This window comes from Taudactylus pleione, unplaced genomic scaffold, assembly GCF_031769625.1.
Source record: "Taudactylus pleione unplaced genomic scaffold, aTauple2 ptg001420l, whole genome shotgun sequence".
In the NCBI taxonomy this organism is placed as follows: Eukaryota; Metazoa; Chordata; class Amphibia; order Anura; family Myobatrachidae; genus Taudactylus; species Taudactylus pleione.
The window spans coordinates 278,687-305,978 of NW_028285819.1; the positions used below are offsets into that span (position 1 = coordinate 278,687).

Consider the following 27,292-nt stretch of genomic DNA (forward strand, 5'->3'; position numbering starts at 1 on the left):
TCAGAGTGCCAGGAGTGAGGGGGAGCTGAGTGAGTCGGAGGATGAGCGCTCACTTCCACTGCTGCGCTGGTACCGGCTTCCACAGGTTCCTCCCTCTGGGGAGGTGAACACAAATGAAGATGTGTAAGATCCCACGCCGGGGACACAGTCTGAGTCCGGTAGTGGGGGCAAACAGACAGGGAATGATACCTCCGGCTGGGGGGGATACGAGGGCAGGAGTCCTCCGTGAGGGAAAGATGCAGCTGGGTCGGTGGGGGGCAGGTCAGGGTCCTCATAGGACAGTTTACATCCCGATTGGTGGGAGAGAAGTGCAAATTCCAACTGTTCCTTCTGTCTTCGAAGCTCATCGATCTCTGCTTCAAGAGTAGACTTCTCCTCTTCCAAGAGATCAGTCTCCTGCAGGTGGAATAAAGGACAGACATTAAGTGAGGAACACGGCTATATTCTAAGGCCCATCCATCAATGTTACCTCTGTCACTATGATCCTATCATTTCCATCAACAAAGCACATACACACTTGTTCTGGGACCTTGCCTCCACTTTCGCAAAACACAGAGAACGGATCTAACCATGGACATTCTTTCATCTTTATAATACCTTGTCAGGTCAGATGGACAGTTTAATAAGAACCGAATGCACCGAAAATCAGTTAAGAAGGATCCATGATGCATTCATTACCTGCAAAGTCTACTGATTCTGTTTTTACTATAAAGATGAATGAATGTCATCTCTGACCATGGTGAGACACCTAAGCAGAGGGGAAACACACCCAAACCGGGATCTACTGTCATTCTCATGCCTTGATAGCATTCCTCACCGATCTTTGGAAACAATCAGCTTGCTTCCAGTCTCTGCTGCCATTACCTATCTGCCTCCCTGTAGCGAAGTCATCTCATGCCTCAGTACTTCTCTAACTGTAAACAGCGTCTCCTGTATCTGGTCAGGGCATACCAGTAAACTCAGTCAGAAGAACCCAGTGTAGATTTAAATAACATTAAGAGTGACATCATAGGTCTCATAATCAGTTCTGAACACCACTAGTGACCAGCCGCTGAGAATAACAAAACCCCTTCACTCTCTGAAATGTGAATGGTTGATAGCAAGCTTTTTTGAGATGAGATACTTACACTCTGCAGTCTATCAGTCAGCTCTCGTCTTCGGTTTCGGCATTTGGCAGCAGCCAATTTGTTCCTTTCCCGGCGTACGCGTCTCTTCTCCTCCTCCTCGGGAGTCAGCTGTATGAAGAGAGAGGTTTTCACCATGTAACAGGTGGCACAAAAAAACAAGAACAATCCATTCCTTTCACTACATCTCTACTTACGGCCTCCTCCCTGGTCCTTTTGCCCCGTGCACGAGTAGGACGGGTTTCCTCTTGTCCAGAGGTAGCAGCGGACTGAGCTGGGCCAAAAGTCGATCCAGAAGGTGAGGCATAGCTGGGGCCTGGGAGGTCATATGGGTCAAGAGATGGCCCTGGTGTTGGTTGGGACTGAGCCATGGAGGAGAGAAGAGTGGGGGTGACCAGCCACTGGAGGTCCTGACTACTGGTGATGGCCGTAACGGTTGGGACAAAGGGGGGGGACATCACATAGGGCCACACACTCCTAGAACAAAGAGGAGAGAGATGATCACACCAGAAAGGCCACACACCATGAAGGAGAGAGATGGGCACACCAGAAAGGAGACATGACCACACCACGGATTAGACAGATGGCCACACCACGGAGGAGACAGATGGCCACACCACGGAGGAGACAGATGGCCACACCACGGAGGAGACAGATGGCCACACCACGGAGGAGACAGATGGCCACACCATGGAGGAGACAGATGGCCACACCACGGGGAAGACAGATGGCCACACCACGGAGGAGACAGATGGCCACACCACGGAGGAGACAGATGGCCACACCACGGAGGAGACAGTTGGCCACACCACGGGGAAGACAGATGGCCACACCACGGGGAAGACAGATGGCCACACCACGGGGAAGACAGATGGCCACACCACGGAGGAGACAGTTGGCCACACCACGGAGGAGACAGATGGCCACACCACGGAGGAGACAGATGGCCACACCACGGAGGAGACAGATGATGTTTAATTTCTAGAGTTAAAATTTGGAATTATGGCTAAGAAGTAGCTAAGAATGTGGAAGTAAAGGCAAAAAGAACAAGTCTTAGAATGTGGGAGTATTGGTAATAAGTAATTGGTTAACATGTGGGAGTATGGGTAATAGGTACAAGGGTTAGAATTTTGAAATGTGGGTAATAAGTGCAATGGGTTAAAATGTAGGAGTATAGCTAAGAAGTACTAGAGTTAGAATTTGGAAGCAAGGGTAATAAGTACTAGGGTTCGAATTTTGGAGCATGGACAATAACTACTAGGGCTATAAATTGGGAATATGGATAGCAAGTTCTAGGGCTAGAATTTGGGAGTATGTGTAATACATACAAGTCACAGAGTAGGAATAGACATCAGAAGCTGTAATAAAGATAAAAGTAATTTTCCCATCGCATCTGATGGCTGACACCTATGCTGGATGCCGAGCTTCTGATGCTCACACTAGTGTAGGGTTTGGGAGTATGGGCAATGAGTACAAAGGTTACAATTTGGGAGTATAGATAAGAAGTATTAGAACTAGAAATAGGGGATAGGAGTAATAAGTACAGGACAGAATGTGGGATTATGGGTAATAAGTACAGAAATTAGAATGTGGGAGTATAAATAATAAATTCTAGGGTTAGAATATGGTAGAACGGGTAATGGTTACTTGGGCTACAATTTGTGAGGATGGTTAATAAGTACAAAAGTTATAATTTGGGAGTATGGGCAATGAGTACAAACATTAGCATTTGGGATTGTGCATAAGAAGTATTAGAACTAGAAATAGGGAGTATGGTAAAAGGCTCCAGGGTTAGGATTTCAGTGTATGGGTAATGGGTTCCAGGGTTAGGATTTCAGTGTATGGGTAATGGGTTCCAGGGTTAGGATTTCAGTGTATGGGTAATGGGTTCCAGGGTTAGGATTTCAGTGTATGGGTAATGGGTTCCAGGGTTAGGATTTCAGTGTATGGGTAATGGGTTCCAGGGTTAGGATTTCAGTGTATGGGTAATGGGTTCCAGGGTTTGGATTTCAGTGTATGGGTAATGGGTTCCAGGGTTAGGATTTCAGTGTATGGGTAATGGGTTCCAGGGTTAGGATTTCAGTGTATGGGTAATGGGTTCCAGGGTTAGGATTTCAGTGTATGGGTAATGGGTTCCAGGGTTAGGATTTCAGTGTATGGGTAATGGGTTCCAGGGTTTGGATTTCAGTGTATGGGTAATGAGTTCCAGGGTTAGGATTTCAGTGTATGGGTAATGGGTTCCAGGGTTAGGATTTCAGTGTATGGGTAATGGGTTCCAGGGTTAGGATTTCAGTGTATGGGTAATGGGTTCCAGGGTTAGGATTTCAGTGTATGGGTAATGGGTTCCAGGGTTAGGATTTCAGTGTGTGGGTAATGGGTTCCAGGGTTAGGATTTCAGTGTGTGGGTAATGGGTTCCAGGGTTAGGATTTCAGTGTGTGGGTAATGGGTTCCAGGGTTAGGATTTCAGTGTATGGGTAATGGGTTCCAGGGTTAGGATTTCAGTGTATGGGTAATGGGTTCCAGGGTTAGGATTTCAGTGTAAGGGTAATGGGTTCCAGGGTTAGGATTTCAGTGTATGGGTAATGGGTTCCAGGGTTAGGATTTCAGTGTATGGGTAATGGGTTCCAGGGTTAGGATTTCAGTGTATGGGTAATGGGTTCCAGGGTTAGGATTTCAATGTATGGGTAATGGGTTCCACGGTTAGGATTTCAGTGAATGGGTTCCAGGGTTAGAATTTCAGTGTATGGGTAATGGGTTCCAGGGTTAGGATTTCAGTGTATGGGTAATGGGTTCCAGGGTTAGGATTTCAGTGTATGGGTAATGGGTTCCAGGGTTAGGATTTCAGTGTATGGGTAATGGGTTCCAGGGTTAGGATTTCAGTGTATGGGTAATGGGTTCCAGGGTTAGGATTTCAGTGTATGGGTAATGGGTTCCAGGGTTAGGATTTCAGTGTATGGGTAATGGGTTCCAGGGTTAGGATTTCAGTGTATAAATAGGGAGTATAGATAAGTAGTATTAGAATTATAAATAGGGAGTATGAGTTATAGGTACTAGAGTTAGAATTGGGAGTTTGGACAATAAGTAATAAGGTTAGAATTTAGGAGTATAGCTAAGAAGTATTATAGCTGCAATTTGGGAGTATGGTTAATATGTAATAGGGTAAAAGGTGCTAGGGTTGAAATTTGGGATATATGTAATAAGTACAGAACCTAGAATGTGGGAGTATGTGTAATAATTACAGGACTTACAATGTGGGAGTATGTGTAATAAGTACAGAACCTAGAATGTGGGAGTATGGGTAATAGGGACTAGGGGTGGAATGTGGGAGTATGGGTAATAGGGACTAGGGGTGGAATGTGGGAGTATGGGTAATAGGGACTAGGGGTGGAATGTGGGAGTGTGGGTAATAGGGACTAGGGGTGGAATGTGGGAGTGTGGGTAATAGGTACTAGGGTTGGAATGTGGGTAATAGGTACTAGGGGTGGAATGTGGGAGTGTGGGTAATAGGTACTAGGGGTGGAATGTGGGAGTGAGGGTAATAGGGACTAGGGTTGGAATGTGGGTAATAGGTACTAGGGGTGGAATGTGGGAGTGTGGGTAATAGGTACTAGGGGTGGAATGTGGGAGTGAGGGTAATAGGTACAAGTCATAGTATAAATGGAACTCACTATTTCTAACCTTAGTATTTATTACCCAATGTAATAATCCTACGGGGAAATAACCAATAGGGTTGAATTTAGAATGATGCATCAGACACAGGGAGTACATGTGTGTAATTGATGCGGGCGGTGACAGTATTAGGAGCGCGCACCTGGATGCTTTACCAGAGGGTAATATGGATTCTGCAAGAAGCAGCTAACTCACAGGATCTAAGACACTAATGACTTGATCATAAAGTAGCTGAGTGATTTGAATGTCAGCTCTTCAGGACAATGATTTATCTGTTCTGCAGCACGTGCACACTGATTGCAGCAGTTACTGCCACATCCTAATGTCAGCTTATCCAACAGTCTGAGGGTCCTTTACCCACTGAGCCACTTTGTATAGTACTGTGCAATACCACTTTGTATAGTACTGTGCAATAGGAAACCGCTGCCACATCCCAATGTTAGCTTATCCAGCAGTCTGAGGGCCCTTTACTCACTGAGCCACTTTCTATAGTACTGTGCAATAGGGAACCGCTGCCACATCCTAGTGTCAGCTTATCCAACAGTCTGAGGGCCTTTTACTCACTGAGCCACTTTCTATAGTACTGTGCAATAGGGAACCGCTGCCACATCCTAGTGTCAGCTTATCCAACAGTCTGAGGGATCTGTACCCACTGAGCCACTTTGTATAGTACTGTGCAAATAGGGAACCGCTGCCACATCCCAATGTCAGCTTCTCCAACAGTCTGAGGGATCTGTACTCACTGAGTCACTTTGTATAGTACTGTGCAATAGCGAACCGCTGCCACATCCTAATGTCAGCTTATCCAACAGTCTGAGGGATCTGAACGCACTGAGTCACTTTGTATAGTACTGTACAATAGAGAACCGATGCCACATCCCAATGTCAGCTTCCCCAACAGTCTGAGGGATCTTTACCCACTGAGCCACTTTGTATAGTACTGTGCAATACCACTTTGTATAGTACTGTGCAATAGGAAACCGCTGCCACATCCTAATGTCAGCTTATCCAACAGTCTGAGGGAGCTGTACCCACTGAGCCACTTTGTATAGTACTGTGCAATAGCGAACCGCTGCCACACCCTAATGTCAGCTTCTCCAACAGTCTGAGGGATCTGTACCCACTGAGTCACTTTGTATAGTACTGGGCAATAGGGAACCGCTGCCACATCCTAATGTCAGCTTATCCAACAGTCTGAGGGATCTGTACCCACTGAGTCACTTTGTATAGTACTGTGCAATAGGGAACCGCTGCCACATCCCAATGTCAGCTTATCCAACAGTCTGAGGGAGCTGTACCCACTGAGTCACTTTGTATAGTACTGTGCAATAGGGAACCGCTGCCACATCCCAATGTCAGCTTCTCCAACAGTCTGAGGGATCTTTACCCACTGAGCCACTTTGTATAGTACTGTGCAATAGGGAACCGCTGCCACATCCTTTACCCACTGAGCCACTTCCCTCTCAGTGTAGTAACGCTGCACAGGGGGCTCCTATCCTCATTATATACAGCAGCCGCCCTGAGCTCTCTCTGCATCGGCACTAGGCGTGGCTCCCTCACCCCACCCCCTGTCTGACGTCAGAACCTACGTCCCCGCGTCCTCACTACGCTGCGTTCCAAAATAGCTCTCCGGCGTCAGCGTGCGTCAGCCCCGCCCACCCCCGCAGCGATGACTGACGGCTGCGGGCACGGCGTACACATATACAGCAGGGGGGTGTGCTGGGACTTGTTGTACCTCACAGCCTGCCCTGCCTGCATTAGGGGTCGACATGCTGGGACTTGTAATTCTACATTAGTTATTAGCAAATTATTGCATTAGAGAAGCTGCCTGCTGGGCTCATAGTTCTAGAAGCATTAACAGTAATGTAACCAGCGGCGTCCGGGGCGCGCGTTTCCCCGCGTAACCCCTCAGCGGCATCCGGGGGCGCGCGTTCCCCGCGTAACCCCTCAGCGGCATCCGGGGCGCGCGTTCCCCGCGTAACCCCTCAGCGGCGTTCGGGGCGCGTTCCCCGCGTAACCCCTCAGCGGCATCCGGGGCGCGCGTTCCCCGCGTAACCCCTCAGCGGCATCCGGGGCGCGCGTTCCCCGCGTAACCCCTCAGCGGCATCCGGGGCGCGCGTTCCCCGCGTAACCCCTCAGCGGCGTCCGGGGCGTGCGTTCCCATAGTAGCTCCTCAGCGGCGTGTGGGGCGCGCGTTCCCCGTGTAACTCTTCAGCGGCGTCTGGGGCGCGCGTTCCCCGTGTAACTCCTCACCGGTGCTTGGGTTGCGCGTTCTCCATATAAATTGACCAGTATCAGATGCTGTCGGGATCAGTCATTATGAATCACAGTAGATTTATGGAATCTTTATTTTTCTGGAATAAAACCCATCAGTATTGTGGTGTAGAACTGTGGGGAGCTGTCAGCGATTAGTGACGGCATCTGTGAGTGTTGATGAGACCCCCATTATTTTATACTTCTTGCTACGTACCAGGACTTAGCTGTTTATATCTCTATACTTAGCAGCGTTCTATATAGTACCCACATATTACGTATGCTTTATATACATATGCAGCAGTCTAAATAGTGCCCACATTACCCAACGCTCTGTATAGTGCTCACATAGTTATGCAGTCGGGATGTCGACGGTCTAAATGCCGACCGTTGGCATCCCGACTGTCTACTCCCGGCAAGGGTTTACTGACAGGCGTCGAAATCCCGATGCCTGTCATTTTACCTACACCGGGAGCCTGACATCCCGATCGAAGGTAAGCCGGGTGCGGACATCCGTGCAGGGGATGGTTAGGTTATGGGCGCCCGTGGGGGACTTAGGGTTAGGCTAGGGGAAGGGGGGTTAGGCACCCCCAGGGGGAGGTTAGGGTTAGGCACTCCCAGGGGGAGGTTAGGGTTAGGCACCCCCTCCCGGGAGGGTTAGGCAGCGGGAAAAGGGGGGTTAGGGTTAGGCACCCTTAAGGTAGGGGTGGGGTTAGGTTAGTTTATACTTACCTTTAGGGCAGTAGGGATCTTCACTGGTGCCGGTCTTCCGGCGGTAAATCATACCGATCCCCCCGCATATTACCATTGCTCTGTATATTGCTCACATATTACTTGGCACTCTATATAGTGCAGACATTTTACGCAGTGCTGTATAAAGAGTCCACATATTACCCATCGCTCTGTGTAGTGCCCACATAGTAAGCAAAAGCTCTATATAGTGCCCACATATTATCCAATGCTCTATTATAGTGCCCACATATTACACAGTACCGTATATAGTGCCCACATAATATGCATATACACAGTAGAGCAATGCGTATTACCCAGCGCAGTCTATATAGTGTCCACATATTACACAGTACTCTACAGCAGTGTCCACATATTACGCAGTACTCTATATACAGTAGTGTCCATATATGACGCATTACTCAGTAGTGTCCACATCTTACGCGGTACTCTATATACAGTAGTGTCCACATCTTACGCGGTACTCTATATACAGTAGTGTCCACATCTTACGCGGTACTCTATATTACAGTAGTGTCCACATCTTACGCGGTACTTATATACAGTAGTGTCCAAATATGAGAGTACTCTATATACAGTAGTGTGCACATATTACGCAGTACTCTATATACAGTAGTGTCCCCATAGTACGCAGCACTCTATATACAGTAGTGTCCCCATAGTACGCAGTACTCTATATACAGTAGTGTCCCCATAGTACGCAGTACTCTATATACAGTAGTGTCCCCATAGTACGGAGTACTCTATATACAGAAGTGTTCCCATAGTACGCAGTACTCTATATACAGTAGTGTCCACATATTACGCGGTACTCTATATACAGTAGTGTCCACATCTTACGCAGTACTCTATATACAGTAGTGTCCACATCTTACGCGGTACTCTATATACAGTAGTGTCCACATATTACGCAGTACTCTATATACAGTAGTGTCCCCCATATTACACAGTACTCTATATACAGTAGTGTCCACATATTACGCGGTACTCTATATACAGTAGTGTCCCCATATTACACAGTACTCTATATACAGTAGTGTCCAAATATGATGCGGTACTCTATATACAGTAGTGTCCATATATTACACAGTACTCTATATACAGTAGTGTCCACATCTTACGCGGTACTCTATATACAGTAGTGTCCCCATAGTACGCAGTACTCTATATACAGTAGTGTCCATATACTACACAGTACTCTATATACAGTAGTGTCCATATATTACACAGTACTCAGTAGTGTCCACATATGACGCAGTACTCTATATACAGTAGTGTCCCCATAGTACGCAGTACTCTATATACAGTAGTGTCCACATAGTACGCAGTACTCTATATACAGTAGTGTCCACATAGTACGCAGTACTCTATATACAGTAGTGTCCACATAGTACGCAGTACTCTATATACAGTAGTGTCCCCATATATTACGCAGTACTCTATATACAGTAGTGTCCACATATGACGCATTACTCAGTAGTGTCCACATATTACGCAGGACTCTATATACAGTAGTGTCCACATATTACGCAGTACTCTATATAGAGTAGTGTCCACATATTACGCAGTACTCTATATACAGTAGTGTCCCCATATATTACGCAGTACTCTATATACAGTAGTGTCCACATATGACGCATTACTCAGTAGTGTCCACATATTACACAGTACTCTATATACAGTAGTGTCCAAATATGAGAGTACTCTATATACAGTAGTGTGCACATATTACGCAGTACTCTATATACAGTAGTGTCCACATAGTACGCAGCACTCTATATACAGTAGTGTCCACATAGTACGCAGTACTCTATATACAGTAGTGTCCCCATAGTACGGAGTACTCTATATACAGTAGTGTCCCCATAGCACGCAGTACTCTATATACAGTAGTGTCCCCATATGACGCAGTACTCTATATACAGTAGTGTCCACATATGACGCATTACTCAGTAGTGTCCACATATTACGCAGTACTCTATATACAGTAGTGTCCACATAGTACACAGTACTCTATATACAGTTGTGTCCACATAGTACGCAGGACTCTATATACAGTAGTGTCCACATATTACGCAGTACTCTATATAGAGTAGTGTCCACATATTACGCAGTACTCTATATACAGTAGTGTCCACATATTACGCAGTACTCTATATACAGTAGTGTCCCCATAGTACGCAGTACTCTATATACAGTAGTGTCCCCATAGTACGCAGTACTCTATATACAGTAGTGTCCCCATAGTACGCAGTACTCTATATACAGTAGTGTCCCCATATTACGCAGTACGCTATATACAGTAGTGTCCCCATAGTACGCAGTACTCTATATACAGTAGTGTCCACATATTACGCAGTACTCTATATACAGTAGTGTCCACATATTACGCAGTACTCTATATAGAGTAATGTCCAAATAGTACGCAGCACTCTATATACAGTAGTGTTCCCATAGTACGCAGTACTCTATATACAGTAGTGTCCACATAGTACGCAGTACTCTATATACAGTAGTGTCCACATATTACGCAGTACTCTATATACAGTAGTGTCCACATATTACGCAGTACTCTATATACAGTTTTGTTCACATAGTACGCAGGACTCTATATACAGTAATGTCCACATAGTACGCAGTACTCTATATACAGTAGTGTCCACATATTACGCAGTACTCTATATACAGTAGTGTCCACATAGTACGCAGTACTCTATATACAGTAGTGTCCCCATATTACGCAGTACGCTATATACAGTAGTGTCCCCATAGTACGCAGTACTCTATATACAGTAGTGTCCACATATTACGCAGTACTCTATATACAGTAGTGTCCACATATTACGCAGTACTCTATATAGAGTAATGTCCAAATAGTACGCAGTACTCTATATACAGTAGTGTCCCCATAGTACGCAGCACTCTATATACAGTAGTGTCCACATATTACGCAGTACTCTATATACAGTAGTGTCCACATATGACGCATTACTCAGTAGTGTCCACATATTACGCAGTACTCTATATACAGTAGTGTCCACATAGTACACAGTACTCTATATACAGTTGTGTCCACATAGTACGCAGGACTCTATATACAGTAGTGTCCACATATTACGCAGTACTCTATATACAGTAGTGTCCACATCTTACGCGGTACTCTATATACAGTAGTGTCCCCATAGTACGCAGTACTCTATATACAGTAGTGTCCATATACTACACAGTACTCTATATACAGTAGTGTCCATATATTACACAGTACTCAGTAGTGTCCACATATGACGCAGTACTCTATATACAGTAGTGTCCCCATAGTACGCAGTACTCTATATACAGTAGTGTCCACATAGTACGCAGTACTCTATATACAGTAGTGTCCACATAGTACGCAGTACTCTATATACAGTAGTGTCCACATAGTACGCAGTACTCTATATACAGTAGTGTCCCCATATATTACGCAGTACTCTATATACAGTAGTGTCCACTTAGTACGCAGTACTCTATATACAGTAGTGTCCCCATATTACGCAGTACTCTATATACAGTAGTGTCCCCATAGTACGCAGTACTCTATATACAGTAGTGTCCCCATAGTACGGAGTACTCTATATACAGAAGTGTTCCCATAGTACGCAGTACTCTATATACAGTAGTGTCCCCATAGTACGCAGTACTCTATATACAGTAGTGTCCCCATAGTACGCAGTACTCTATATACAGTAGTGTCCACATATGACGCAGTACTCTATATACAGTAGTGTCCACATATTACGCAGTACTCTATATACAGTAGTGTCCACATAGTACGCAGTACTCTATATACTGTAGTGTCCCCTTAGTACGCAGTACTCTATATACAGTAGTGTCCCCATAGTACGCAGTACTCTATATACAGTAGTGTCCACATATGACGCATTACTCTATATACAGTAGTGTCCATATATTACGCAGCACTCTATATACAGTAGTGTCCACATAGTACGCAGTACTCTATATACAGTAGTGTCCACTTAGTACGCAGTACTCTATATACAGTAGTGTCCCCATAGTACGGAGTACTCTATATACAGAAGTGTTCCCATAGTACGCAGTACTCTATATACAGTAGTGTCCCCATAGTACGCAGTACTCTATATACAGTAGTGTCCCCATAGTACGCAGTACTCTATATACAGTAGTGTCCACATATGACGCATTACTCAATAGTGTCCACATATTACGCAGTACTCTATATACAGTAGTGTCCACATAGTACACAGTACTCTATATACAGTTGTGTCCACATAGTACGCAGGACTCTATATACAGTAGTGTCCCCATAGTACGGAGTACTCTATATACAGAAGTGTTCCCATAGTACGCAGTACTCTATATACAGTAGTGTCCACATAGTACGCAGTACTCTATATACAGTAGTGTCCCCATATGACGCAGTACTCTATATACAGTAGTGTCCACATATGACGCATTACTCAATAGTGTCCACATATTACGCAGTACTCTATATACAGTAGTGTCCACATAGTACACAGTACTCTATATACAGTTGTGTCCACATAGTACGCAGGACTCTATATACAGTAGTGTCCCCATATGACGCAGTACTCTATATACAGTAGTGTCCACATATGACGCATTACTCAATAGTGTCCACATATTACGCAGTACTCTATATACAGTAGTGTCCACATAGTACACAGTACTCTATATACAGTAGTGTCCACATATGATGCAGTACTCTATATACAGTAGTGTCCACATATGACGCATTACTCAGTAGTATCCACATATTACGCAGTACTCTATATACAGTAGTGTCCACATATGACGCATTACTCAGTAGTATCCACATATTACGCAGTACTCTATATACAGTAGTGTCCACTTAGTACGCAGTACTCTATATACAGTAGTGTCCCCATATTACGCAGTACTCTATATACAGTAGTGTCCCCATATTACGCAGTACTCTATATACAGTAGTGTCCACATATTACGCAGTACTCTATATACAGTAGTGTCCACATATGACGCATTACTCAGTAGTGTCCACATATTACGCAGTACTCTATATACAGTAGTGTCCCCATAGTACGCAGTACTCTATATACAGTAGTGTCCACATAGTACGCAGTACTCTATATACAGTAGTGTCCCCATAGTACGCAGTACTCTATATACAGTAGTGTCCACATAGTACGCAGTACTCTATATACAGTAGTGTCCACATATGACGCAGTACTCTATATACAGTAGTGTCCACATATGACGCATTACTCAGTAGTATCCACATATTACGCAGTACTCTATATACAGTAGTGTCCACATATGACGCATTACTCAGTAGTATCCACATATTACGCAGTACTCTATATACAGTAGTGTCCCCATAGTACGCAGTACTCTATATACAGTAGTGTCCCCATAGTACGCAGTACTCTATATACAGTAGTGTCCACATATTACGCAGTACTCTATATACAGTAGTGTCCACATATGACGCATTACTCAGTAGTGTCCACATATTACGCAGTACTCTATATACAGTAGTGTCCACTTAGTACGCAGTACTCTATATACAGTAGTGTCCACATATGACGCAGTACTCTATATACAGTAGTGTCCACATATTACGCAGTACTCTATATACAGTAGTGTCCACATATTACGCAGTACTCTATATACAGTAGTGTCCCCATAGTACGCAGTTTGTTCACCCATGGTCAGTACAATTTGTTCATAAATTCAATGTATGTGAGTAGAGCTATACCTCAGTATGTATGAATGTATGTGTATATATGTATGTATTAGAGATGAGCGGATTCGGATCTCAGAGATCCGAACCCATCCGAATTTCGGGGATCCGAGCAAAGCTCGGATCTCTGCCTTCCCCGGATCCCTCACCCAAGGCAAAACCTCACAACCCCGCTGTCGGGTCGCAAGGTTTTGTTTTGAGCGGGCTTAAAGCTAATTGGCTGAGAGAGCTGTCTGTCATGGCTCTCAGCCAATCAGTGTTAAGCCCATTGATAATGCACAGAGAGAGAGAGAAAAAGAAGATGGCGCCCGCCATCCCCCGCTGCAGACGCCGCCGGCACTCCCACCGACAGCATCACTCGCTGCACTGCTGCCCCACGTACTGAGGACACCGTCAGCGACCCCCACACTGCTGACACTCCCACACTGAGAACTGCCGACACCGTTAGCACACTTGCACTGAGGACACCACTGGCACCCCCGCTCTGCCGATACCGCCGGCACCCTGCATTGAGAACACCCCTGCACTGCCGACACAGTCAGCAAACCTGCACTAAAGACACCGCTGGCACCCCTGCACTGCCAACATCACTGGTACCCTTCACTGAGGACACTGCCAGCACCGCAGCACTGTCATTCCGTGTACTGAGGACACCGTCAGCAACCCCGCTCTGCCGACACTGCTGTTACAGTAAGTGCACTATTGGTGTATCCAACCCACACTATATAACACACTGTATAACACACTGTATCCGTATTGGAACTTAGAAGCTGAACTGCCACATGTTAGTGCCGCCCACTGTGTCACTTAGCTTAGTCAGCCAGCTAGCTGGATGCAACCTTTTGGCCTTAACTAGATGAAGCAAATAATATTATGAGGTGGTCAAAATTGTTTGGAAATTACTGGAAATAGATGTTATTGGGGTTAATTATACAGTAGGATCAAAAACAGGCCCATTTTATGTGATTTTAGCTGGTTTTATAAGAAAAAAAAATCCAGATCCAAAACACGAGGGTCGGCGCACATCTCTAATATGTTCGTTCTCTCTCTCGTTCTCTCTCTCGATATTGTGAGTGAGGGAGACATAACACATGTACATAGATACACCAGATAATGTGTGTATATAGATAGATATGAGATAAATAGATAGATGTGAGATAGATAGATATGAGATAGATATATAGATAGATAATGAGATAGATGATAGATAGATATGAGATATATAGATAGATAATGAGATATATAGATAGATATGAGATATGATAGATAGATATGAGATATATAGATAGATATGAGATATGATAGATAGATATGAGATATGATAGATAGATATGAGATATGATAGATAGATAATGAGATATGATAGATAGATAATGAGATAGATGATAGATAGATAATGAGATAGATGATAGATAGATATGAGATATGATAGATAGATATGAGATATGATAGATAGATAATGAGATAGATGATAGATAGATATGAGATATATAGATAGATATGAGATATATAGATAGATAATGAGATAGATGATAGATAGATATGAGATATATAGATAGATAATGAGATAGATGATAGATAGATATGAGATATGATAGATAGATAATGAGATAGATGATAGATAGATATGAGATATATAGATAGATAGATGATAGATAGATATGAGATATGATAGATAGATAATGAGATAGATGATAGATAGATATGAGATATATAGATAGATAATGAGATATGATGATAGATAGATATGAGATATGATAGATAGATAATGAGATATATCTATCATATCTCATATCTATCTATCATATCTCATATCTATCTATCATCTATCTCATTATCTATCTATCATATCTCATATCTATCTATCATATCTCATATCTATCTATCATCTATCTCATTATCTATCTATATATCTCATTATCTATCTATCATATCTCATATCTATCTATCATCTATCTCATTATCTATCTATCATATCTCATATCTATCTATCATCTATCTCATTATCTATCTATATATCTCATATCTATCTATCATCTATCTATCTATCATATCTCATATCTATCTATCATATCTCATATCTATCTATCATCTATCTCATTATCTATCTATCATCTATCTCATTATCTATCTATCATATCTCATATCTATCTATCATATCTCATATCTATCTATCATATCTCATATCTATCTATCATATCTCATATCTATCTATCATCTATCTCATTATCTATCTATCATATCTCATATCTATCTATCATCTATCTCATTATCTATCTATATATCTCATATCTATCTATCATCTATCTATCTATATATCTCATATCTATCTATATATCTCATATCTATCTATCATCTATCTCATTATCTATCTATATATCTCATATCTATCTATCATATCTCATATCTATCTATCATATCTCATATCTATCTATCATATCTCATATCTATCTATCATCTATCTCATTATCTATCTATCATATCTCATATCTATCTATCATATCTCATATCTATCTATCATATCTCATATCTATCTATCATATCTCATATCTATCTATCATATCTCATATCTATCTATCATCTATCTCATTATCTATCTATCATATCTCATATCTATCTATCATATCTCATATCTATCTATCATCTATCTCATTATCTATCTATATATCTCATATCTATCTATCATATCTCATATCTATCTATCATCTATCTCATTATCTATCTATCATATCTCATATCTATCTATCATATCTCATATCTATCTATCTATCATCTATCTCATTATCTATCTATCATCTATCTCATTATCTATCTATCTATCATCTATCTATCTATCATCTATCTCATTATCTATCTATCATCTATCTCATTATCTATCTATATATCTCATATCTATCTATCATATCTCATATCTATCTATCATATCTCATATCTATCTATCATATCTCATATCTATCTATCATCTATCTCATTATCTATCTATCATATCTCATATCTATCTATCATCTATCTCATTATCTATCTATATATCTCATATCTATCTATCATATCTCATATCTATCTATCATATCTCATTATCTATCTATATATCTCATATCTATCTATCATCTATCTCATTATCTATCTATATATCTCATATCTATCTATCATCTGAGATATATAGATAGATGATAGATAGATATGAGATATATAGATAGATAGATGATAGATAGATATGAGATATATAGATAGATAATGAGATAGATGATAGATAGATATGAGATATATAGATAATGAGATAGATGATAGATAGATATGAGATATGATAGATAGATATGAGATATATAGATAGATAGATGATAGATAGATATGAGATATGATAGATAGATATGAGATATATAGATAGATAGATGATAGATAGATATGAGATATGATAGATAGATATGAGATATGATAGATAGATATGAGATATGATAGATAGATATGAGATATGATGATAGATAGATAATGAGATATGATAGATAGATATGAGATATATAGATAGATAGATGATAGATAGATATGAGATATGATAGATAGATATGAGATATGATAGATAGATATGAGATATGATAGATAGATAGATGATAGATAGATATGAGATATGATAGATAGATATGAGATATGATAGATAGATATGAGATATGATAGATAGATAATGAGATAGATGATAGATAGATATGAGATATGATAGATAGATAATGAGATATATAGATAGATAATGAGATAGATGATAGATAGATATGAGATATATAGATAGATAATGAGATAGATGATAGATAGATATGAGATATGATAGATAGATATGAGATATGATAGATAGATATGAGATATGATAGATAGATATGAGATATGATAGATAGATATGAGATATGATAGATAGATAGATGATAGATAGATATGAGATATATAGATAGATAATGAGATAGATGATAGATAGATAATGAGATAGATGATAGATAGATATGAGATATGATGATAGATAGATAATGAGATATGATAGATAGATATGAGATATATAGATAGATATGAGATATATAGATAGATAGATGATAGATAGATATGAGATATGATAGATAGATATGAGATATGATAGATAGATAATGAGATAGATGATAGATAGATAGATGATAGATAGATATGAGATATGATAGATAGATATGAGATATGATAGATAGATATGAGATATGATAGATAGATAGATGATAGATAGATATGAGATATGATAGATAGATATGAGATATGATAGATAGATAATGAGATAGATGATAGATAGATATGAGATATATAGATAGATATGAGATATGATAGATAGATAATGAGATAGATGATAGATAGATATGAGATATGATAGATAGATATGAGATATGATAGATAGATAGATGATAGATAGATATGAGATATGATAGATAGATATGAGATATGATAGATAGATAATGAGATAGATGATAGATAGATATGAGATATATAGATAGATATGAGATATGATAGATAGATAATGAGATAGATGATAGATAGATATGAGATATGATAGATAGATATGAGATATATAGATAGATAGATGATAGATAGATATGAGATATGATAGATAGATATGAGATATGATAGATAGATAATGAGATAGATGATAGATAGATATGAGATATATAGATAGATAGATGATAGATAGATATGAGATATATAGATAGATAATGAGATATGATAGATAGATAATGAGATAGATGATAGATAGATATGAGATATATAGATAGATAATGAGATAGATGATAGATAGATAATGAGATATATAGATAGATATGAGATATGATAGATAGATAATGAGATAGATGATAGATAGATATGAGATATGATAGATAGATAATGAGATATGATAGATAGATAATGAGATAGATGATAGATAGATATGAGATATATAGATAGATAGATGATAGATAGATATGAGATATGATAGATAGATATGAGATATATAGATAGATAATGAGATATGATAGATAGATAATGAGATAGATGATAGATAGATATGAGATATATAGATAGATAATGAGATAGATGATAGATAGATAATGAGATATATAGATAGATATGAGATATGATAGATAGATAATGAGATAGATGATAGATAGATATGAGATATGATAGATAGATATGAGATATGATAGATAGATATGAGATATGATAGATAGATAATGAGATAGATGATAGATAGATATGAGATATATAGATAGATAATGAGATAGATGATAGATAGATATGAGATATATAGATAGATAGATGATAGATAGATATGAGATATGATAGATAGATAATGAGATATATAGATAGATAATGAGATAGATGATAGATAGATATGAGATATGATAGATAGATAATGAGATATATAGATAGATAATGAGATAGATGATAGATAGATATGAGATATGATAGATAGATAATGAGATAGATGATAGATAGATATGAGATATGATAGATAGATAATGAGATATATAGATAGATAATGAGATAGATGATAGATAGATATGAGATATGATAGATAGATAATGAGATATATAGATAGATAATGAGATAGATGATAGATAGATATGAGATATATAGATAGATATGAGATATATAGATAGATAGATGATAGATAGATATGAGATATATAGATAGATAATGAGATAGATGATAGATAGATATGAGATATATAGATAGATAATGAGATAGATGATAGATAGATAATGAGATATATAGATAGATAATGAGATAGATGATAGATAGATATGAGATATATAGATAGATATGAGATATATAGATAGATAGATGATAGATAGATATGAGATATATAGATAGATAATGAGATAGATGATAGATAGATATGAGATATATAGATAGATATGAGATATATAGATAGATAGATGATAGATAGATATGAGATATATAGATAGATAATGAGATAGATGATAGATAGATATGAGATATATAGATAGATATGAGATATATAGATAGATAGATGATAGATAGATATGAGATATATAGATAGATAATGAGATAGATGATAGATAGATATGAGATATATAGATAGATAATGAGATATGATAGATAGATAATGAGATAGATGATAGATAGATATGAGATATATAGATAGATAGATGATAGATAGATATGAGATATGATAGATAGATAATGAGATATATAGATAGATAATGAGATAGATGATAGATAGATATGAGATATGATAGATAGATAATGAGATATATAGATAGATAATGAGATAGATGATAGATAGATATGAGATATGATAGATAGATAATGAGATAGATGATAGATAGATATGAGATATGATAGATAGATAATGAGATATATAGATAGATAATGAGATAGATGATAGATAGATATGAGATATGATAGATAGATAATGAGATATATAGATAGATAATGAGATAGATGATAGATAGATATGAGATATGATAGATAGATATGAGATATATAGATAGATAGATGATAGATAGATATGAGATATGATAGATAGATATGAGATATGATAGATAGATAATGAGATAGATGATAGATAGATATGAGATATATAGATAGATAGATGATAGATAGATATGAGATATGATAGATAGATAATGAGATAGATGATAGATAGATATGAGATATATAGATAGATAGATGATAGATAGATATGAGATATATAGATAGATAATGAGATAGATGATAGATAGATATGAGATATATAGATAGATAATGAGATAGATGATAGATAGATAATGAGATATATAGATAGATAATGAGATAGATGATAGATAGATATGAGATATATAGATAGATATGAGATATATAGATAGATAGATGATAGATAGATATGAGATATATAGATAGATAATGAGATATATAGATAGATATGAGATATGATAGATAGATATGAGATATATAGATAGATAATGAGATATGATAGATAGATAATGAGATATGATAGATAGATATGAGATATGATAGATAGATATGAGATATATAGATAGATAATGAGATATGATAGATAGATATGAGATATATAGATAGATGATAGATAGATATGAGATATATAGAAAGATAGATGATAGATAGATATGAGATATATAGATAGATATGAGATATATAGATAGATAGATGATAGATAGATATGAGATATATAGATAGATAATGAGATAGATGATAGATAGATATGAGATATATAGATAGATAATGAGATAGATGATAGATAGATAATGAGATATATAGATAGATAATGAGATAGATGATAGATAGATATGAGATATATAGATAGATATGAGATATATAGATAGATAGATGATAGATAGATATGAGATATATAGATAGATAATGAGATATATAGATAGATATGAGATATGATAGATAGATATGAGATATATAGATAGATAATGAGATATGATAGATAGATATGAGATATGATAGATAGATATGAGATATATAGATAGATAATGAGATATGATAGATAGATATGAGATATATAGATAGATGATAGATAGATATGAGATATATAGAAAGATAGATGATAGATAGATATGAGATATGATAGATAGATATGAGATATGATAGATAGATAATGAGATATATAGATAGATAATGAGATAGATGATAGATAGATAATGAGATAGATGATAGATAGATATGAGATATATAGATAGATAATGAGATATGATAGATAGATATGAGATATATAGATAGATGATAGATAGATATGAGATATATAGAAAGATAGATGATAGATAGATATGAGATATGATAGATAGATATGAGATATGATAGATAGATAATGAGATATATAGATAGATAATGAGATAGATGATAGATAGATAATGAGATAGATGATAGATAGATAATGAGATATATAGATAGATATGAGATATGATAGATAGATAATGAGATAGATGATAGATAGATATGAGATATGATAGATAGATATGAGATATGATAGATAGATATGAGATATGATAGATAGATAATGAGATAGATGATAGATAGATATGAGATATATAGATAGATAATGAGATAGATGATAGATAGATATGAGATATATAGATAGATAGATGATAGATAGATATGAGATATGATAGATAGATATGAGATATGATAGATAGATATGAGATATGATAGATAGATAATGAGATATATAGATAGATGATAGATAGATATGAGATATATAGATAGATAATGAGATAGATGATAGATAGATATGAGATATGATAGATAGATATGAGATATATAGATAGATAATGAGATATGATAGATAGATATGAGATATGATAGATAGATATGAGATATATAGATAGATAATGAGATATGATAGATAGATATGAGATATATAGATAGATGATAGATAGATATGAGATATATAGAAAGATAGATGATAGATAGATATGAGATATGATAGATAGATATGAGATATGATAGATAGATATGAGATATGATAGATAGATAATGAGATAGATGATAGATAGATATGAGATATATAGATAGATAATGAGATAGATGATAGATAGATATGAGATATATAGATAGATAGATGATAGATAGATATGAGATATGATAGATAGATATGAGATATGATAGATAGATATGAGATATGATAGATAGATAATGAGATATATAGATAGATGATAGATAGATATGAGATATGATAGATAGATATGAGATATATAGATAGATAATGAGATAGATGATAGATAGATATGAGATATGATAGATAGATATGAGATATATAGATAGATAATGAGATAGATGATAGATAGATAATGAGATATATAGATAGATATGAGATATGATAGATAGATAATGAGATAGATGATAGATAGATATGAGATATGATAGATAGATATGAGATATGATAGATAGATATGAGATATGATAGATAGATAATGAGATAGATGATAGATAGATATGAGATATATAGATAGATAATGAGATAGATGATAGATAGATATGAGATATATAGATAGATAGATGATAGATAGATATGAGATATGATAGATAGATATGAGATATGATAGATAGATATGAGATATGATAGATAGATAATGAGATATATAGATAGATGATAGATAGATATGAGATATATAGATAGATAATGAGATAGATGATAGATAGATATGAGATATGATAGATAGATATGAGATATATAGATAGATAATGAGATATGATAGATAGATATGAGATATGATAGATAGATATGAGATATATAGATAGATAATGAGATATGATAGATAGATATGAGATATATAGATAGATGATAGATAGATATGAGATATATAGAAAGATAGATGATAGATAGATATGAGATATGATAGATAGATATGAGATATGATAGATAGATATGAGATATGATAGATAGATAATGAGATAGATGATAGATAGATATGAGATATATAGATAGATAATGAGATAGATGATAGATAGATATGAGATATATAGATAGATAGATGATAGATAGATATGAGATATGATAGATAGATATGAGATATGATAGATAGATAATGAGATATATAGATAGATGATAGATAGATATGAGATATATAGATAGATAATGAGATAGATGATAGATAGATATGAGATATGATAGATAGATATGAGATATATAGATAGATAATGAGATAGATGATAGATAGATATGAGATATGATAGATAGATATGAGATATATAGATAGATAATGAGATATGATAGATAGATATGAGATATGATAGATAGATATGAGATATATAGATAGATAATGAGATATGATAGATAGATATGAGATATATAGATAGATATGAGATATGATAGATAGATATGAGATATATAGATAGATAATGAGATAGATGATAGATAGATATGAGATATGAGATATATAGATAGATAATGAGATAGATGATAGATAGATATGAGATATATAGATAGATAATGAGATAGATGATAGATAGATAGATAGACATGAGATAGATATGAGATATATAGATAGATATGAGAGATGATAGATAGATATGAGATAAATGATAGATAGATAGATAATAGATAAGAGATTGATAGATAGATAGATATGAGATAGATACGTGCATATAAACCCGACACTCACATTTAGGGTAATATCAGTGCTTGCTACGGTGCCTTTCCAGAGTATAGTGGTTACTCCATATAGAATGAATATAGGACAGCACTCAGTAGTCTTATTCACATCTGAAAACTGCCCTTTATTTAGTCCAACGTTTCAGGGTTCCCCCCTTCATCAGGGACAGCAGTTTATATATATATATAGCTATTCCAGTAGTATTGGGAGTAGGTGACAGATGAGTTTGAGTAAGGGGGAGATATTACAGTGACAGGTGAGTGTGAGTAAGGGGGGGATATTACAGTGACAGGTGAGTGTGAGTAAGGGAGGGGATATTACAGCGACAAGTGAGTGTCAGTAAGGGGGGAGATATTACAGTGACAGGTGAGTGTGAGTAAGGGGGGAGATATTACAGCGACAGGTGAGTATGAGTAAGGGGGGATATTATGGTGACAGATGAGTGTGAGTAAGGGAGATATTACAGTGACAGATGAGTGTAAGGGTGGGATATTACAGTGACAGGTGAGTGTGAGTAAGGGGGTGATATTACAGTGACAGGTGAGTGTGAGTAAGCGGGAGGATATTACAGTGATAGGTGAGTGTGAGTAAGGGGGGATATTATGGTGACAGGTGAGTGTGAGTAAGGGGGATATTACAGTGAGAGGTGAGTGTGAGTAAGGGGGATATTACAGCGACAGGTGAGTGAGTAAGGGGGGATATTACAGTGACAGGTAAGTGTGAGTAAGGGGTGGGGATATTACAGTGACAGGTGAGTGTAAGGGATGGGGATATTACAGTGACAGGTGAGTGTGAGTAAGGGGGTGATATTACAGTGACAGGTGAGTGTGAGTAAGGGAGGATATTACAGTGACAGATGAGTGTGAGTAAGGTGGGATATTACAGTGACAGGTGAGTGTGAGTAAGAAGGGGATATTACAGTGACAGGTGAGTGTGAGTAAGGGGGGAGATATTACAGCGACAAGTGAGTGTGAGTAAGGGGGGAGATATTACAGTGACAGATGAGTGTGAGTAAGGGGGGGATATTACAATTACGTGTGAGTAAGGAGGGGATATTACAGTGACAGGTGAGTGTGAGTAAGGGATGGGGATATTACAGTGACAGGTGAGTGAGTCAGGGGGGGATATAACAATGACAGGTGAGTGTGAGTAAGGGGGGATATTACAGTGACATGTGAGTGTGAGTAAGGGGGGATATTACAGTGACGTGTGAGTAAGGGGGGATATTACAGTGACAGGTGAGTGTGAGTAAGGGGGGATATTACAGTGACAGGTGAGTGTGAGTAAGGGGGGGATAATACACTGACAGGTGAGTTTGAGTAAGGGGGGATATTACAGTGACAGGTGAGTGTGAGTAAGGGGGGATATTACAGTGACAGATGAGTGAGTAAGGGGGGATATTACAGTGACAGGTAAGTGTGAGTAAGGGGGGATATTACAGTGACAGGTGAGTTTGAGTAAGGGGGGATATTACAGTGACAGGTGAGTGTGAGTAAGGGGGGATATTACAGTGACAGGTAAGTGTGAGTAAGGGGTGGGGATATTACAGTGACAGGTGAGTGTGAGTAAGGGAGGATATTACAGTGACAGGTGAGTGTGAGTAAGGGGGGATATTACAGGTGTAGATGATACTTATTATACTAACCCCTCCCGGGCAGTGACTTCAGACTCACCTGTGGGGCAGCGGCTGCCGGGGGGCTCCCGAAAGATTCCACGGAAGAGAGATAATGAGAGTCTGCGGAGGGGGAGGAGCTGGAGGAGTCGTAGCCCTGGTACATGTCCTCCGAGGGAGTTATCCCGATCTTACTCCCGATGCTGCATCGCCGGGACTGTCACAGGGGGAGGAAAGGGTGTCAGTCACACAGGGGGGGATGCTCTGTGCTCCAAGTGTCACACAGGGGGGGATGCTCTGTGCTCTGGGTATCACACAGGGGGGGATGCTCTGTGCTCCAAGTGTCACACAGGGGGGGATGCTCTGTGCTCCAGGTGTCACACAGGGGGGGATGCTCTGTGCTCCAAGTGTCACACAGGGGGGGATGCTCTGTGCTCTGGGTATCACACAGGGGGGGATGCTCTGTGCTCCAAGTGTCACACAGGGGGGGATGCTCTGTGCTCCAGGTGTCACACAGGGGGGGATGCTCTGTGCTCCAAGTGTCACACAGGGGGGGATGCTCTGTGCTCCAAGTGTCACACAGGGGGGGATGCTCTGTGCTCCAAGTGTCACACAGGGGGGGATGCTCTGTGCTCTGGGTATCACACAGGGGGGGATGCTCTGTGCTCCAAGTGTCACACAGGGGGGGGATGCTCTGTGCTCCAGGTGTCACACAGGGGGGGATGCTCTGTGCTCCAGGTGTCACACAGGGGGGGATGCTCTGTGCTCCAAGTGTCACACAGGGGGGGATGCTCTGTGCTCCGGGTGTCACACAGGGGGGGATGCTCTGTGCTCCAAGTGTCACACAGGGGGGGATGCTCTGTGCTCCAAGTGTCACACAGGGGGGGATGCTCCAGGAGTGAGGCAGGGGAGAATGCTCCAGCCAGGTGTCACACAGGGGGGGATGATGGCAGTGGGTGTCCCCGGTGTTGGCTGCCCCCAAAGTACTATCAGCTCTCCGTGTCCCGGCTCTCTCCTCCCGGGCAGCGCTCCTCTCAGTGTCCGTGTCCCGGCTCTCTCCTCCCGGGCAGCTCTCAGTGTCCGTGCCCCGGCTGTCACACACGGGCAGCGCTCCTCTCAGTGTCCGTGTCCCGGCTCTCTCCTCCCGGGTAGCGCTCCTCTCAGTGTCCGTGCCCCGGCTCTCTCCTCCCGGGTAGCGCTCCTCTCAGTGTCCGTGTCCCGGCTCTCTCCTCCCGGGTAGCGCTCCTCTCAGTGTCCGTGTCCCGGCTCTCTCCTCCCGGGTAGCGCTCCTCTCAGTGTCCGTGTCCCGGCTCTCTCCTCCCGGGTAGCGCTCCTCTCAGTGTCCGTGCCCCGGCTCTCTCCTCCCGGGTAGCGCTCCTCTCAGTGTCCGTGTCCCGGCTCTCTCCTCCCGGGTAGCGCTCCTCTCAGTGTCCGTGTCCCGGCTCTCTCCTCCCGGGTAGCGCTCCTCTCAGTGTCCGTGTCCCGGCTCTCTCCTCCCGGGTAGCGCTCCTCTCAGTGTCCGTGCCCCGGCTGTCACACACGGGCTCTCCCCTCCTGCACCCTCGGAGCCGGCAGAGATTTGTGAATGAAGCTGGCAGCAGCCCTGGGAATATTTATACCGTCGGTACCGCCCCCTCCTGACGTCACACCTCCATTCCCCCCAAATATCTCCCCCCACACTCACCCTAGCGGCCCCATAGCCGGACCCCCAGCACCCCAGCCACGTCTGCCCCTACCCTGACACTCACGTCCCCGCCGCTGCCCCTGGTGCCCAGATACAGGGGGTATACGGGGCAGGAGGCTCGCCCCGCCCCCCGGAGTTCCTGTGACGTACATAGCCATATAAGGTGTTGTCTGTGCTGTGTTTATCTGGTTACTAGGCAGTGACGTCACAGGGATTCCCTGCTCCCAGCAGCCCAGCTCCCTCCCCCTCCCCCCTCACTCACTCTCTCACTGAGCTACAGCCATAGGGGATTATTATTAGCTACTACTAATACTACTACTACTATATATATATATACACAC

At 39.7% G+C, this 27,292-nt stretch overlaps 1 protein-coding gene across 1 annotated transcript; it reads right to left on the reverse strand.

Annotated features, from left to right (window-relative positions):
* Positions 1 to 25,433, reverse strand: FOSB (FosB proto-oncogene, AP-1 transcription factor subunit). The gene is given in 5 exon segments (XM_088463612.1): positions 1 to 396; positions 1,128 to 1,235; positions 1,322 to 1,574; positions 1,576 to 1,601; positions 25,329 to 25,433. Coding segments are annotated over 5 exon segments (888 nt in total).
* Between the last annotated feature and the right edge of the window lie 1,859 nt (positions 25,434 to 27,292).